Below are 17,127 nucleotides of genomic sequence, written 5' to 3' on the forward strand. Positions count from 1 at the left end.
GATTTGTGATCTGTGTTTACTGTCTTCTTGAGCTTCCAACGGCTGCTTCTTGTGAACCTTTTTATTTCCAGTTCTCCCTCTCTCGCCCTCTCTCTCTTGTTTTAAAACTTTGTAGGTGTTCTGCTAAGGCTAAAGAAATGCATGAGGTATTATATTTCCTTTATTGCTACAGGTTTGCACAGACTCAAATCCGCATATACTATAAAGGTATAGAGCTGGGTCTAGGGTAGTGGGTATGATATTTGGTCCTTTTATCATCTGTGTTCTGGTATTCATCTAAGATTAGACTCAAAAAAACTTCAAACAATCTTACAATTTTTGTAACCTACCTATTGTTTAAAAGAAGGAAAGAAACCTATTTTTTAAAACCAGAGAAGATTGTGCTTGTATCTGCAGCAGTAGCCAGAGTTTCTGTCAGCTGTACGCTTCTCTAAACAGCTAGAGAACCCTAGAGATTTATGCTGGAGACCACCCAGTGGCTGCATTTTTAAGGATGAAAGATGTTGGCAAAATGCCAAGTAATCAAATAAAGACAGATTGACTACTTCATGGGGTGGGAATTTGGCTTAACCCCAATAGTAAGGTATAGAACTAGATGTTACAGATGATTCAGATGTTGGGCTCCTCTTAAGTTAAATCGCCTCTTTGCAGATTGCCCAGCAAGGTGCATCATACAATGTTAGAGATCCCCAGAATGATGCATTGGTCCAGCAGCCAAAGTAATCCGGTTCATGGAGGAACACCTCAACACCAAAGCCAGCGTGGCAGTCACTGCCACAGGGAGGCTTCCAGCTTTTAGTTCATATTGTTTCTGTTTCCATGTGGGTTCCTGCTGCATCATCCGGTGATATTTTGGTATAACTTGTATTTTTCTGCCCTCGTTTGCAAGCCTACAAGCTTAAAAAGATTGATTTAGAACAGAAAATGAAGGCTTAAAAAGAGTGCAAAGATTACCCCAGTTTCTTCTCTTGCTTGTGAATGTGATTTGACTATTGCAGCAGTAAAAAATCATTTGAATGATGGGCATACTTATAAAAGAACATATTAAAAGGCTAAATCTCTAAAATCCACAGTGATAATGAAGCAGTATTCTTGACTTGTTCACAATTTGATTTGCACAAGACCTGCTGGGATAAAAAGATTGCGTGTCAGGGAACCAGCTTTGCTGCTGGACCTGCCTTACAGGGGATGAGGTTAGCAGTGGGCTTTTATTTCTAGTATTTTTGCCCAGACTTCTTTTTCTTTTTCCCTGGATTTGATGTGCTTTATTGTGTTGCTTCTCATCGACATTTGGAAACTCTGCTATATTGGGGCCCATGAGGAGGAGCTATTCTGTTCGTCTATAACATCGATTGCCCTTTCTTTCTCTGTTCTATCAGTGACGCACCTCTGGACCTAAAGATTAAAGCCAGTATGATTTCAGACATGTTCACTGTTGTAGGTGAGTAGTAGCGTTTTCTGAAGGCTCACATAAAAGTTAACCAGAGCATCCATTTTTGTCAAGCCTCCTAGGTGTTAATGACTGGCAGTTCCTAAGCCATGCTGAATGTTTTGTACTGAAAAATTATATTTTCAGGCAAGCGCTTCTGTGTTCCTGCTTCCCCTGGCTCCATCCTGTCCTGAGGCTGAACCACAACTAGGGCTGAGACCTAATTCCTGGGGAACAGGAATTATGGGCCAAGGAAGAGAATTAAGCAAAGGTCTGGAGAAAGTCTATTTTTCTCCGAGCCGAGGGGAGTGCAACTCACTGAAGAAGCTTTGTTACAAAGGAGACTGGCTATATTTCCATTAGACGGCCTCTGCTGGTGTCAGCATGCTCCCTTCTGTAGTACTTAGAACTAAAGGCAGCCCAGGAAAGAAATCCCTTTTTGAGTAGATAAGTCCAAACTTTGAAATGGAGATGGGCTGTCAGGTGGGTATATTGTGGGTTTGTTGTTTTTGAAGTGCTCTAAAAAGGCCTGACAGAATATATCTGAAATGAACTAGTACTTGGTGTACCAGCAAATGCAGTAAACCTTAGCTACTCTAGACTCCTTGGATGGGAATCTGCTTCTTTTTAGGAAGTGAAAGGAGCTCACACCTAATTTCTTAAGCCTATCATAGATAATCTAAGAATTTGGCACTTTGGAAAGGTGCCAATAGACCACCTTTGGCAGTTCCAGAAGTAGATCTTGTAATAGGACAGGAATCCTCACTTGCTTCTGGATTCTCCCAGTAAAAACAACATTATTTTCCAGTCACCCTCTAGGAAGCTACTCTAAAATAATTTGTTTTTATAAGCAACTGTGTGTTTTTAAATGGTGGTTTGCACTTTTACTCTGAAGCACATCAGCAATCCACATCTATTTTTTCAATCAGATTCAGCTCCCCAACAAGGAAGGTTGATTTATCTGCATATTTTCCATTCTTGTCCTGTCCAGTTTCGGTGGTTTGGAGTTCAAGTGGAGTGTGTGTATGAGAGAGCCATGCCTGTTCCTCCTGAGGATTTATGACAGTGCAACTGAGTTTGTATAGCTAAAGAAAAGGTGCAGTTAAACCTGCTAATTTCGTGGAAAATGGCGGGTTTTAATGTTTCCCATTCCCCATTCAGGATTTGTGTGCCAGGACCCTGCCCAGCGGGCATCAACCCGGCCAATTTATCCCACCTTTGAGTCTTCCAGGCGGAACCCTTTCCAGAAACCTCAGGTAAGCAAATTCAGCAGCAGGGAGCCCAGTCAAGGCCTATTGGAAAGTGGTAGCTGAAGTAAACGAGTGAGCCGAAGCACTATGGGGATGAGGTCACTTAAGAGCAGGAAAATTTGGGAATCATTCCAGACAGGAGGCTGTTAGATTCAGCTGTGGCTAATAGCATATGCTTTTAAACCAACTTCTTCTCTGCTTTTTGTTCTTCTTTTCTTTCGCCTTCTTTTTTCAGTATCTCTCCTTTTTTCTTTTTCTTTTTAAGAATCCCCTGCTTTTTTCATCCAACTGATAGGCTCATAAACAAGGCGCAGAGAGGGAGCCTACAGATTCCTAGTCATTATTCTGCTACATTCTCTTTGATCTTCAGGCTAGCTTTGTAAAGAAGATGCTCGATTGAAATAACGTCTTCTCTACAAGCGATTCTCTTCAAAAGGAGCCTCAGTGATCGTGAGGTGTTAATTGAGGTTAAATGAGATAAATGCCTACCATCCGCTGTGCCTGTCTGTCTGAAAACATCACTTGATCGGGCATCGCTCCAGGCTTTGTGTCCTCTGCATTTGTGTTTCAGTTAAGCCAATCAGCTCATCGTTCTGTCTGTCATCGAACCCATCGCTGCCTGTCTAGACCTGGCCAGTTTCCACTTCTGTTCTTTGCCTTTAACATTTCTTCTTATCTAAAAGGTCTACCTTCCTCCTCTCTTCCCATCTGGATTGATTACCTTGCCTGCCAAGAAGCTTAGAGATTGTTTCTTCTTATTAAACCCATCCCACTCAGTCAAGACCTCTGTTTTTTATTTCAGTATTATTTACTTGTTGTCTATTGCATGGTGTGGCATTCATCAGTTTGTTGCTTTTAAATTGTCCGGTGCTCCTCTGCTAGATTGTAAGCTCTTTGAAGGCAGAAATAGCTGCTTCTTCCCCCTCCCTTCCCCTCTCCTTTTCTCCCCCCAACCCCCCCCCCCCCCAATTTATTTCTCCTCCACTTCTCCCTTTTCTTCTCCCTTCTCCTCCCACTCCTCTTTCTCCTTTTTTTCTTTCGCTTGCTGGTCTCATTTCAAGTAGTGCTGTTTGTGTTTGCCAAGCTCATCACTCCTACTAAACAGTCATACCTCTAACTTTTCATTAGAACAAGGTCTGCACGCTCAAATGCCGATGGGGGGCTGCAGGCAGACAGCGTACATGAATAAGAGGGCCAGGTGTACAGTACAGCTGAGAGGGGCATGACACTGGTAGACTGGAGTGTGTGCCCCAGGTGAAAAGGGGGCAGCTGTCTTACTGATGTGCTCTAGCTGATCGTTGCCATGCATGAGTGTGGGCCGCGTGTTGTCAGACCTTCCTACTGTCAAGAGGAATCAGAAATCTTACTTTAAAATATAGTCCAATTAAAGAAGAAACACTTTGCGGACCAAACATAGCATGTCTTTGAGTTGGATTCAGTCTGTGGGCTGCCTGCCTGTGACCATCTGCTCTAGAATTATCCCTTGTTAGTATCAGAGTTGCGATGTGGGACAGGGCATACTGAATTTCAAGGGGTAGTGTCAACTTGCATTAGAAGGGAAACCAGGCAACAAGGTTTTAAAATTTTGTTTTTAATGCTTATTTTTGAGAGAGAGACAGAGAGACAGAATGCGAGCAGGGAGGGGCAGACAGGGAGACACAGAATCCAAAGCAGGCCCCAGGCTCTGAGCTGTCAGCACAGAGCCCGACGCGGGGCTCGAACTCACGGACCGCAAGCTCATGACCTGAGCCGAAGTGGGACGCTCAACCAAGCGAGCCACCCAGGTGCTCCAGGCAACAAGGTTTTAAATCACAGATGTCATTTAGTTTTTATTAAGAAAAAGTAGAAGATTGTTTTCTTTGGTGTTTAATAAGAAAAAGTAGAAGATTAACCGAGGTGTCCTTTGCAGACCGTCCCCTGGCGTAGCAGTGGCAAGAGCCACAGAGTTTTGTGTAAAGGATTGCGAATGTTCCTGTGCGGCCTTGCAGAGTTTCTGCCGATTTTACTCTAGGCACAGTTGTATGTCAGTCTTGGATGAATTGACCCCTTTTCTTAGCTTGCCGCTCAGCTTCGATTGGCCACTCTTTGCAAATCGTAGAGAATCTGTTCGCCTAACTGGTAGATCATGCCATGACTTCATCCATAAGCAGCCTGCAGGACGCTTATTTAAAGGGGGAAGAAACCGTAGGTGCATTATAGGTACTCTGGAACCAGTTTATCAGGTGGAGTAGTTAACTTCAGGATGCGACCGTAGGATTGTGCTCTCAGTGCTGCAGAGATGAGACTGTAGTGGATACACCGGAGGAGAAAGTGGTGGGAAATACAATAAATGCTCTAGTCTGACAAGCAGGAAGCGTAGAGCTCTTGCCTCTGGTTCCTGCTTAGAGATTGTTTTCTCATTTGTGAGATCATAGATGTAGGAATTGGAAAACCTAGGTACGTTAGGAGAAGATGAGGCTTTATTCCGTTTTTCTGTCTTTTATAGCGTCCAGTGTCTGCACAGTTTCAGTCCTCAAACGCCAAACAGGTAAGTTCTGGATCATTTGGAGACTTCATTCAGATTCTTATTTCCAGTCCCCAACCGGAAAGCCTTTTAGCTTTGTGCTTTCACAGTACATGTTTTGTGCACCTGCTTTTTGACCTCGAATAAGATAAAATTAAGTGCTAATGAACGTACAGAGGTCTTTCCAGATATAGGATACAAGAGTAGAGGCTGCAGGAATTTATGAATCCTCTTTTCCTGGCAGTGATTGTGGTGTGATGGAGGCAGTCAGGTTTAAATGATGAACAGAATATTCCGGAAAGGAAATATTGTTCACAAACACTCTTTCTTTTCTTCAGATGTCTTATGAAATGTACTGTTGTTGGTAGCTTAATATTAGAATCGTTTTCACATTGGGTATTGGGCTGCATTTGATTGTGCCTATTTCTTTTATGTGGTGATTTGCAGTTTTATTAATCCTAGAAACTCTGCCATAATTAGTGTCTGAGATGCTGCCTTTAAAAATACAGACAGAATATTGTGTCTCCAACTCTTAATGAATAATAGTATTTGCCCTCTTACTGTCCTTGTTAGCGATATTTGAGATTAGCTGTCATTTTCTTCTGTGAAGATCTTTTTTTTCTTTTACACATCTTTTTGAAGTGATTGGGTAGCAGTGGGGGTGGCCGCTCCTGCTATTTGATGTTTTGAAATGAGCGCTGTCGATGTTTCCTACGTAAGCGTGCCACTTGGAACTAGTAGTCCTTCAGCAAAGAGCTCCAGTGTATTTATTTTGGCTTTTGTCCTCTCTGATGCAGTTTCTGGACAGCTTGGGAGCTTAATCTGTAACTTGCATAAGCTACTGCTTTTGACAAAGCGCTTTCTTTCCATGGTTTATATGAATCCAAGAAGTGACAAAAAGACTTAACTGTTGTCTTGTCTAGTGTTTGGTAACTGGTTAATGTGGTTCCACAGTATGAGTTTTGTGTTCAGTTGGTAGGATTTAAAACTCGGTAGTGTTTAGTGTCTTGTGTTTAGCAGCCACCTGAGTGTGTTAGCCGCTCTCCATGGCAAACAAATGAAAAACAACAACAACAAAAAGTCTCCAAAGCTGTTGACTTCAAAGCGTTTACATTCCAATACCTTTTAGGGATATCTAATCAATTTAAGGAGAACCTGAAAAATGCTTAATTCATAATCTGCATTTGACTCCAAAGAAGTGTCTTTGGTATGTTTATTCTAACCTTAATTTCCCTTCACCATTTTAATTCTCTTCTGTCTGGCTCGGTTGCTTGAACCCTTGTAGGTTGCAATAGCCTGTGTCCGAGCAAGCGAGCGAGTGAGGCCTCTTCCCTCAGGATTGTGTGTTTGAATACTGCTCGCCTGACACAAAGCCTCTCTAGCTTTACTCAGCCTATCTGATACATGTTGAAATCTTGGACTCTTCTCGTTCTTTGCAGTGTTCTATTTTGTCACTGTCTTTCTGTTAATGAAGCCTTCTCAGCTCCACAGTAGTTCTGACAGAGCCAAGGGAAAAACGAACACAAGTTCCCTGCTCTGGCCACGTACACTTTGTCAAGTTTTCTTTTTGTGTTGCTGTCAGATTGCGAAGTCACCGTTCTTTGCCTGTTGTCTGACTATTCCTTTTTAATCCATTGTCTCTTTCTACATTTCTTCCTTCCCTTGAATGCCTGTGGTTCAAATTTTCCATTCACCAGAAACTACATTTCACTGTTCCAAGGCAGATGGCATGGTTTTGTGGAAAAGACTTTAGAGTCGGAAAGACTCTGGTTCATACCAACTAGCTGTTAGACCTTGGGCAAGTTCCCTTACATCTCTGAGGCTTACTGCCCACGTCTGTCAAATGAGGATCATAATACGTACATGGAGGTATGGCGTGAAAGAAATGATAAAACATTGGGAAAATATTTGGGATAGTTCTGGACACATACTTTACCTTGGACACATAGACCCCTTCACACTTTTGAGTCTATTGATTTTCCTTTTACCCATTTGATAGGTAGTATCTGGTGTTACTTCGATACTCTTTCTCTAGCCATTCTTTTCACATTTGCTGTCATCCACAAATGCAAATTACTTTATATTTATTTATTTATCCATCCTCGCAGACATCAGTGAAGATTCTAAGGAATGCTTAGTCAATACGGATTCTGAAAATCACTTCCTAATTTGATTCACTACTGTTTATCCTACATCACATCTTTTAACTCTTTGCAGTTTTTGTTGGTGTATTTTATTCATTATACCATGACACTAAGTCTAGATTACAAGTATAACTTCAAATAAAAATTTTATGAAATTTGTACAAATGCTTTTGTAAAACCCAAAGACATTTAAATATACTTGCTATATTCCCCCGTTTTTGTAATTTTGTCCAAAAAATAAACATTTTAAAGCATATTTTAAAATAAATAAAGCAGTTTCCGTACTTACTCTTCATGAGCCCATTAAACTCTAAATGTTTATGGATTTTTTTTCTTTTAATGTTTGTTCCATTATTTTACTAGGGATTCAAGTTAGACTTACCAGGTGGTAATCACCAGGAGCACACTTCTTACATTTTTGAAGATTGGTACCTCATTTGTTTTTTTCTAATCCTCTGCTACCTCCTCAGTTCTTCATGATTTTTCAAACATAATTGTAAGTGGTTTTGGTAAGTTTTTTGTTTTTTTGTTTTTTAAACCAGTTCCCTTAATAACAAGATGCATGTCTCTCAGACCTGCTGACTTATATTTATTCCAGATTTCCAGATGTTGCATATCTCTTTTTGACTGTAACACAAGTCTACTTACTTTCTGGTTTTTTTTCCCCTCCCCTCATTTCAAAGTATACTTCTGGTTATGAATTACACTTAAACTTTCTCTATTAACCATTTTTTGTTTATTTCCCTCCCAGATTTATTCATATGTGGTCCTTTTTGTTCCTTTTATTTCATTTGGTAGCATTAATTCGTTTTGCTTTTTAAACTTGAGTTTACCTTTCCTAGGTGGCAAGACGTGTCACATGTAAATCAAGCTATTTCTAGTTCATTTGTTTCTAACACAGAATTGCAAAGTTTGTAAAACTGCTTTGGGACATTTTTATTCTTTGTATGTGTTCTCTGACAGACAGGTTTTATTTTTGCTCCTCAATTATGGTATCTTTTATGATACCTGGCCCTTTTCATGTTCTGTGTTTTGTTCAGCCCTTCTCATTGCTGGTACTTGCCTGCTTACTTTAGGTCGGGAAGCCTTTTTATGATTCAACATCTGTTTTTTTACTACTTAGAGTGGACACAGGTGGTTCCTTGTCTCCATGATTTCACATTCTCAGTTCTTCCCTCCCGATAAAGGTTAGACATGTAAAGGTTCTTCTCTGGGTATATTTCTGATTCATAAGTTGTACTAATGATAATTTTACATCTTTGATGCATGTTGCGTGGCAGAATTCTTACCTAGGCAGTGGTTTGGCAGTTTAACATCTGAATACCCAGTAGTTAAAATCCTGTGTCATCTAGACAGAGGCATTGGTTCTCTCTAAATTCAGAAGAGCTTTATTTCCTTCGTGTGTTCAGCCAATCCCCTGGAACATGTGGATTTATTCTACCACCCAGAGAATGTAGCTGCGCTGATACGTACAAGGTCAGAACCACAGAAGGGCTTGCATTTGGAGGGTTTTGCTCTTGTTTTTGGCTCAAGTCAGTCTGATTCCTTTTTTTTTTTTTTCTTTTCTTCTTTTTTTTGCTTTGCTCTTAATCTCCAGGTATGTCTTCTTGGCATTCAGAAGCATTTCTGTCTTTCTTTTTTCTTTGTTACCTTTTCTTCTTCTTTTTCTCTGCCTTTTCTCTCACCTGTGTCTATAATTCAGGTCACCTTTCTTAATCGTTTGTTTCATTAACAAATACTAGTAGAATTCAGCCAGTGGTCTGGGATTTTAATGCTCTGTTGTACCTATGTAAACACATGTCTCTGTAGACCAGTACAACAGATATTATGCTGATAAAGAAAATTCTCTTTAATCTCAAATTTATTGAAAAGCTGAGATGGGAAAAATACTTCTGACTTTCTAGTCTCATATTTTCCAGCATCTTCCCCGAAGACACAGGAGACCTGGGGGATTTTAGAGAGGTATTTGAGATACTTAAACTTCAGTAGCTACAACTTTTCATATTTCTTTCCCTCTCAGGCTTGTTAATAGTTTAGTTTGAAATAAATAGGTGAAGAGATTAAAGGAGTATTTAGCCACATTGTTGTCCTCTTGGAGTAGTGTTGGCCTTTTTATTTGTAGCCTGGTGGTATTTGTGGCAATAAAAGAGTAATAGCCATCAGCTTATGGGAGTTCACAGCTAGAGCGTGCATCTGACAAACACCATTAAGCCCCTTCCATTTTCAACCCTCCAGAGACCCCAGCCAGGAGCATCTCCTGAATTCCTCCACACCTCCCTCAGACAGCCCACATACATGCACAAATGGATCGAGTTGGAACTGTGGATTCTGGGGAGCAAAGGAGTGTTTCTGAATGCGTATGGGAGACAACTCTTTGAAAGTGACCGGGAGAGAAGGTTGAGAATTTTGGAGCACCAATGCACTGTTTCCCAGAGCAGGTTTAGATTCGTAGAGGAAGGTTGCAACATCATTATAATCTCAGTCTCTGGAAGCAGTAATATTATTCCATTTTGGAATATTTCCTAATTTCCTAAATTTCCTGATTTCCTAAAAAAGAAAAAAAAAGATCAAAAATAAAAATTAAAGGGGCGCCTGGGTGGCGCAGTCGGTTAAGCGTCCGACTTCAGCCAGGTCACGATCTCGCGGTCCGTGAGTTCGAGCCCCGCGTCGGGCTCTGGGCTGATGGCTCAGAGCCTGGAGCCTGCTTCTGATTCTGTGTCTCCCTCTCTCTCTGCCCCTCCCCCGTTCATGCTCTGTCTCTCTCTGTCCCCAAAAAAATAAACGTTGAAAAAAAAAAATTAAAAAAAAAAATAAATAAAAATTAAAAATTTACAAAGACAATAATAAAAAAAAAAAACAGACAAGAAATGAGCAATAAAAACAAAACAAGGACAAAAAGCAAAAAATTTTTTAAAAATTGAGGGTGCTGATTAGATGTTATTCAGTAGTGATTTGATCCAGGTTCTTATAAAACCATGCATTTCTTTTCTTTTTAATGTTTATTTGTTGGAGCACCTGGGTAACTCAGCCAGTTGAGTGTCTGACTTCGGCTCAGGTCGTGGTCTAGCAGTTTGTGAGTCCAAGTCCCATATCGGGCTCGCTGCTGTCAGTGCAGAGCCCCCTTTGGATCCTCTGTCCCCCTCTCTGCCCCTCACCCACTTGCGCATGTGCATGTGCTCTCTCTCTCTCTCTGTCTCTCAATATTTATTTATTTTGGTAGAGAGAGAGAGAGAGAGAGAAGACACGTGCACACGTGTGTGCGTGGAAGGGGCAAAGAGGGCGGGGGGGGGGGGGTAGAAAATCCCAAGCAGGCTCCGTGCTGTCAGAACAGAGCCTGATGTGGGGCTTAGTCTCATGAATGGTGAGATCATGACCTGAGCCAAAATCAAGAGTCAGGCTTTTAACCAACTGAGCCGCCTAGGTGCCCCTACAACCATGCATTTCTTAAAACTATTCTGACAGCTAATAACTATTTCTTAAAATATTTTTATTATTAATCTTCAGTACATATTTCAATTTATCATTTTTAAGTACATTTTTCTATTCTAAAATGCTTAATCTTTTTTTTTGGCTATATCATTTTTTTAAATGTTTATTTATGCTCGAGAGAAAGCGAGCACGAGCACATGAACTGGGGAGGGGCAAAGAGAAGGGGATAGAGGATCCAAAGAAGGCTCCACGCTGACAGCGGAGAGTCTGATGTGGGGCTTGAAGTCATGAACCTCGAGATCATGCCCTGAGCTGATGTCGGATGCTTAACCGACTGAGCCACCCAGGTGCCCCTTGTTATGTCATCTAAATGAGTGCTTACTCCGTACTCTTAACAATAATTTTAGAGAACTTAAGGTACTCTTAAATAGTCCGAGTGATAAGGCAACTTGACCTTGGATAAGGCACTTGACTGCCAGTGGCTTTCTGATCAGAGCCACATCATCACATGTGAAAAAGTATTTTTAGTGAACGATAAGTATTTTTAGCCAATGATAAAACGAGAAGAGTCCTTAAAGCATCCAGTTAATATTTTGGCTTTACATGCTAAGTAAACATTCATACTTTAAAAATTTTTGAAAAGATTAACTTACTTATATGTTTACTTTCCTAAGTCTTTAAACTTTCCTGTTGACTCCCCTCTCATGCCAACATACACTGTTTAATTTATTCCCAGAGATTGTAAGGGAATTAAAATTTTCCCCAGAATCCTCTGCAAAATTTAGTTCTAACCATGATTAATCTGTGTGTCAGGACATTTATTTCTTTGTTCAACAAATACTTATTGATCTCCTACTCCATGCCATGTACTATTCTGGGTACTGAAGATATCACTGGAAAAGCTGTTTAGGCAAAAGACCCTGCCTTCACATATTGTTTATATCTGCTGATTTCATGGTTATTCTTCATAAAGTTATGTTATTGTGGAGTTACCTATTAGAAAATCTATCTTTTATAACTCCCATGCTAGCTTTGAAGGTTAGTATGTATTGGTCTCCCTTGTGTCAAAGGTAAAAGCATTCATGATATATATATTATATTATATATATATACTATTCATAAGAGTACAGGTGCGTACTATTAGTCCGCTTGGGTGGCCATAACGAAGTACCATGGACTTGGTGATTTCAACCACAGAAATTTATTTCTCACACTTCTGGAGGCTGAGAAGTCTAAGACCAAAGAGCCAGCAAAGCAGGTTTCACTCTGAGGCCTCTACTCTTAGCTTGTAGATGAATGCCGTGTCACTCTGTGCTCACGTGACCTCTTTTTAACATGCTTGGGCAGACAGAGTACGAGCTGTCTGATGCCTCTTCTTTTAAGGGCATTAATCTCATCGGGCCAGGGTTTCACCCTCCTGACCTCCTGTAATCCAAATTACCTCCCAGAAGCCCTGTTTTTAAATACCATCACATCGGGGGTTAGGTCTTCAACAAATGAATTTGTAGGAGGACCCAAACCTTTAGTCTGTAGCAGTGAGTATTGTTGAGAAGGTCAAAGGTTAGTTACCAAAAGCCTTTCCATAGGTAGTCTACCCAAAGAGAAAACTAAGCCCTTCACAATAGGACTGCTTCTTTCTGGTCAGAGTCATTTCTAGGAATCTAGAATGATAATTTGTGTCCACGTTTCTTGAATTATTTCTTAATCTCCGAACTTGGCAGATGTACTTGTCTTATTTTATCAGTCACTTTTTCGGTTTCAATAATAGTGTGTTGACATGCTTCATACCATCCGACTTGCTTTGTTACCTTGATATTTTTCTGCTCGCCTAACATCGAAATGACTTAAAATTTCCATTCTCAGATGACCTTTGTGATCATCCTTCAGAAGGATGGTGTATTTGGCTTCCTCCTTGAAGTGCCCGAGGCAATCATCCTTGATCAAGGTTTCTTGAAGTCCACCAGTCACAGTGTGTCTTTTGGTCATAGTTCTTTTCTGTGTCACTGGTGACTGTCATCTCAGTATTTCCTCCCCCCACCCCCCACCCCAGTTCTAAAACATCCCACGGACCAACTTTCACCTGTGACATAATAAATTGTTCCTTTGTTTTCTGTCTTAACATCTCACTTCTCCTAACTCTCCTTGTCCACTGCTGAAAAGAATAGTGTTATTTACCAAAATTAATGCACATTCAATCCTCCATGGTTATTTTCAGATGTTTCCCCATATCTTTAAAAATATTGGATGAACTTTAAGACCAAGAGTAGGAGTAAGTACTGGATGAGAAGATCACGTGGACATAGCTCCTGTTTTTCTGCTTGTTTCCCTCTCAACACATAGCATTTTCCTTCTATTCTGTTTTCTCTTCTTGCCTTTGAGTCTGCTGGCTTTCATTTATTTCCCAGGGTTTCAGGCTAAGAGAGTAATTACAGAAAATGGGCTTTGGAGTTGAGCTTATCCATATTAGGAAAGACCATGATGTTGAGGGACTGAATAGAGGGAAATGACGAAAGGTGAGGAAAACATTTTGTTTTTGTTTGTCCTTCTCCATAGCGTTCCCGTCCCCTCTCTGCCAGTGATGCGGAAATGAAAAACCTTGTGGGCTCAGCCCGAGAGAAGGTTCCGGGGAAGTTAGGTGGTTCTGTGCTCGGTCTGTCAATGGAGGAGGTAAAGATAACTCTATTTCAGGCCTTTGTGGGTTAACACAGGGTTCAATAAACATTAGTAAGCGATTCATATATTTATGACCAACTCATGTCTTACATTGGAAGGAGAAAGATTCAAGATGGGAGGAACTTATTCTGAGGAAACTTGTTCTCAGAAAATTCCATCTTATATGGAGTTAATGTCTCCCTGCATGCTTCTTTCATATTTGTGGGTCATAACCCTCTTTCTCTGCTCTGTAATCTTTTGGATTACGGTTTCCAAAATCAGTACTCATTTTATTTTCTCTTTATGTAGATCAAAGTTTTACGGAGAGTGAAGGAAGAAAATGATCGGAGAGGTGGATTTATTCGCATATTCCCTACATCAGAGACATGGGAAATATATGGGTGAGGTGACTACCTTTTTTTTTTTTTTTTAATCTGTGCCTCAGGTCCACAGCATTGGATTAATTGTGACACAGTGTTGTCATTGCTTTCCATGTGGGTCTTTCTTATTTTGCATATTTATTTATAGTAGTGTGACTATTATCCAACCTAAGCATTAACATTAATGTAATCTACCTGTGCATTATTCTTCCTTTTGAAAAAAAAAAAAAAAAATCCCCCACCTCCTTCCTAATAGCCCCCTGACCCAGGGTTACATACTTGTAAAAAAAATTTTATAGTCCTCATTACCTTGGTTTGAAAAAAAACTGTTTTATCATCTATATTGTGCCTAAACAATATATTATTTTTAATCATCATTTAGATCTAGTTAACATACATCAAAATGGATTTATTTTAAGTGTGTATGGTTTGATGATAAGTTTTGACAAATATTAACACCAATTTAACCACTGCCATCACCACAATCAAGATGTAGAATGTTTCTGTAACCTTCAGAAGTCCCTTCATTCCCCTTTACACTTATTTGCCCTCATTATCCTGAGCCACAGATGTCTACCGATCTGCTTTATGTCATTATCATTTTTCTAGAATCTTCTATAAGTAGAATCATACAATATATATACTCCTGTGTCTGGAGTCTTTGTTTGGCATAACGTTTTTGAGAATTATCCATGTTGTGTGAAGTAGTAGTTCGTTCCTTATTGTTACATACTAATTTGTTGTATGAATGTACCACAACGTATTTATCCATTCACCTGTTGTAGAACATTGGCGTTGTGTCCAGTTTGGAACTGTTATGAAGAAAGCTGTTATGAACACTTATGTAGTATGTGAATATGTGATTTCATTTCTCTTAGGTTAATACCGAGGAGTAGAATAGGTGAGTCATATGATAGGGCGTAAGGTATAGTACCATTTTACATTTTACCAGCAGTGTATGAGAGTTCTGGTTGCTGTTCATCTTTGTCAACACTTGGTATTGTCAGGGTTTTTAATTTTAGGTATTATAGTGGGTGTGTAGTATATCTCTGTGGTTTTAATTTGCTTTTCTCTGATGAATAGTGATCCTGAGCATTCATGTGCTACTGGCTATTTGTGTGTCTTTTTTTTCTATTTTAAATTTAGGATTTTGTTGTTGTTGTTACTGTGCTATAAAGGACCGTTGATACAAGTCCTTTCTCGAGATATTTATATTGTGAATATGTTCTCCAAGTGTGTGAGTAGCTTTTTCATTTCTTTAACAGTGGCTTTAAAGAACAGAAATTTTAAATTTCAGTGAAGTCCCATTGACAACATTTTTAGAAGATTTATAAATTTTGTGTTTCCTAAGAAATCTTTGCCAACCCCAATTTCACAAAGCTTATTCTCTTATGTTTTGTTCTAGAAGCTTTATAATTTTAGCTTTTATATTTAGGTCTATGATATGTATCAATTTAATTTTTGTGTATGATGTGAGGTAAGGGTTGGGGTTCATTTCTTTTCATATGATGTACATTTGTTCCAGCACCATTTGTTGAAATTGCCCCACTGAGTTCCATCGGCATCTTTTTTGAAAATTAATTCAAATATATGTGGGGGTCTGTTTCTGGACTTTATTCAGTTTCACTGATTAATGTGTTTGTCTCGATTACTATAGCTTTATACTAAGTCTTAAAATTTGATAGTGTGTCTTCCAACTTTGTTCTTTTTTAAGTATTTTGACTATTTTGTGTCGTCTGTATTTCTCAAGACATTTTAAAATTTCTTTGTCAATTTCTACACAGAAGCCTGCTGGCTTTTGATTTGGCATTGCATTGAGCATATAAATTTTGAGAGTGAACATTTTAACAATATTGAATTTTCTAATCCATGAACGTGATATATCTCTCCATTTATTTAGTTGTTCTCCTCCTCCTCCTCCCTCCTTCCCCCCTCCCTCCCTCTCCCTCCCCCATCCCCCTCCCTCCCTCCTCCTTCTCCCCTCCCCCTCTCCCACCCTCCTCCTCCTCTCCTCCCCTTCTCCCACCCTCCTCCTTCTCCCCTCCCCCTCTCCCACCCTCCTCCTTCTCCCTTCCCCCTCTCCCCCCTCCTCCTTCTCCCCTTCTCCTCTCCCTCCTTCTTCCTCCCTCCCTCCCCCTCTTCCTCCCTTCCTTCCTCCTCCTTTTCTTCTTGTTTTTTTTTTTTATGTAAATTTATTTTTGAGAGAGACAGAGCACAAATGGGAGAGTGGCAAGGAGAAAGGGAGACACTGAATCTGAAGCAGACTCCAGGGTCTGAGCTGTCAGCACAGAGCCTGACAAGGGGCTCAAACTCACGAACTGTGAGATCACAACCTGAGCCAAAGTCAGACACTTAACTGACTGAGCCACCCAGGAGCCTCTCTTCTTGTTTTTATTTTAATTCCAGTCAACATACAACATTATATTGGTTTCAGGTGTACAATATAGTGAGTCAACCATTCCATACATCACCTGGTTCCATATATCACCTGGTGATGATCACAAGTACATATTTAGGTTTTCTTTTATTTCTCTTAGCAATATTTTCTAGTTTTCAGTGTAAAGATCTTGCACATATTTTTTAAAATTTATGACTTGGTGTTTCATGTTTTTGAATGGTATTGTAAATGTTATTTTTTAAACAACTTTATTGAGTTATAAATATATTTAAAGTGTACAGTTTGGTAAGTTTTAATATATGTATATATCTGTGAAACATGCACATAGGCAACCTAATGAACAAATACATAACCTCTAGCTAGAAGTTTCCTTGTGCCTCTTTGTAGTTCTTCTCTCTTGCTCCTCCCTTTCCTTCCCTGCCCATCCCTGTTCCCAGGGAGCTATGATCTGCTTTCTGTTACTAAAGATTAATCTGCATTCCCTGGAATTTCATATAATAGAATTCTACAGGTTGTTTTCTTATTTGTTGGGTCTTTTTTTTCTATTTGGCAGAATTATTTTTATATTCATACACGTTGTATCATCTATCATTGGTTTAATTCCTTTCTATTGTTGAGTAATATTATAGGCATATGCCAGAATTTGTTTATCCTTTCATCTGTTGGACATTTTGGTTTCCAGGTTTTGGTTATTACAAATATACGCATGCTTTCATTTCTTTTGGGTAAATTCTACTTATGAAATGACTGGATCATGTTGTAAGAAACTGCCATACAGTTTTCTAAAGTGGTTGCACCATTTTACAATCCCATAATAAGTGTATGAGAGTTCCAGTTCCTCCACCCTGTCACCAACAATTGGTGCGGTCAATTTAATTTATCTCCTTAGGAGGTGTGTAGTGCTATCTCATTATGGTTTTATTTTCACTTCCTTAATGATTG

General features: G+C 39.7%; 1 protein-coding gene across 32 annotated transcripts in view; it reads left to right on the forward strand.

Moving 5' to 3' along the window:
- The window catches only part of TTLL5 (tubulin tyrosine ligase like 5), a 300,979-nt gene that overhangs the window by 69,708 nt on the left and 214,144 nt on the right, over positions 1–17,127 (forward strand). For 22 of the 32 annotated variants that reach the window (XR_006705160.1, XR_006705161.1, XM_045451565.1 and 19 more), the window contains 5 exons: positions 1,380–1,441; positions 2,591–2,685; positions 5,165–5,206; positions 13,309–13,422; positions 13,717–13,808. Coding sequence is in view for 30 of the 32 variants with exons in the window: in XM_045451565.1 (XP_045307521.1) it covers positions 1,380–1,441; positions 2,591–2,685; positions 5,165–5,206; positions 13,309–13,422; positions 13,717–13,808 (405 nt within the window). In the remaining 2 variants the exon portion in view is untranslated. The remainder of the gene's footprint in view (positions 1–1,379; positions 1,442–2,590; positions 2,686–5,164; positions 5,207–13,308; positions 13,423–13,716; positions 13,809–17,127) is intronic. The other 10 variants (XM_045451575.1, XM_045451561.1, XM_045451554.1 and 7 more) reach the window with 1 other exon arrangement.

The sequence above is a fragment of the Leopardus geoffroyi genome, chromosome B3, assembly GCF_018350155.1.
Source record: "Leopardus geoffroyi isolate Oge1 chromosome B3, O.geoffroyi_Oge1_pat1.0, whole genome shotgun sequence".
NCBI lineage: Eukaryota > Metazoa > Chordata > Mammalia > Carnivora > Felidae > Leopardus > Leopardus geoffroyi.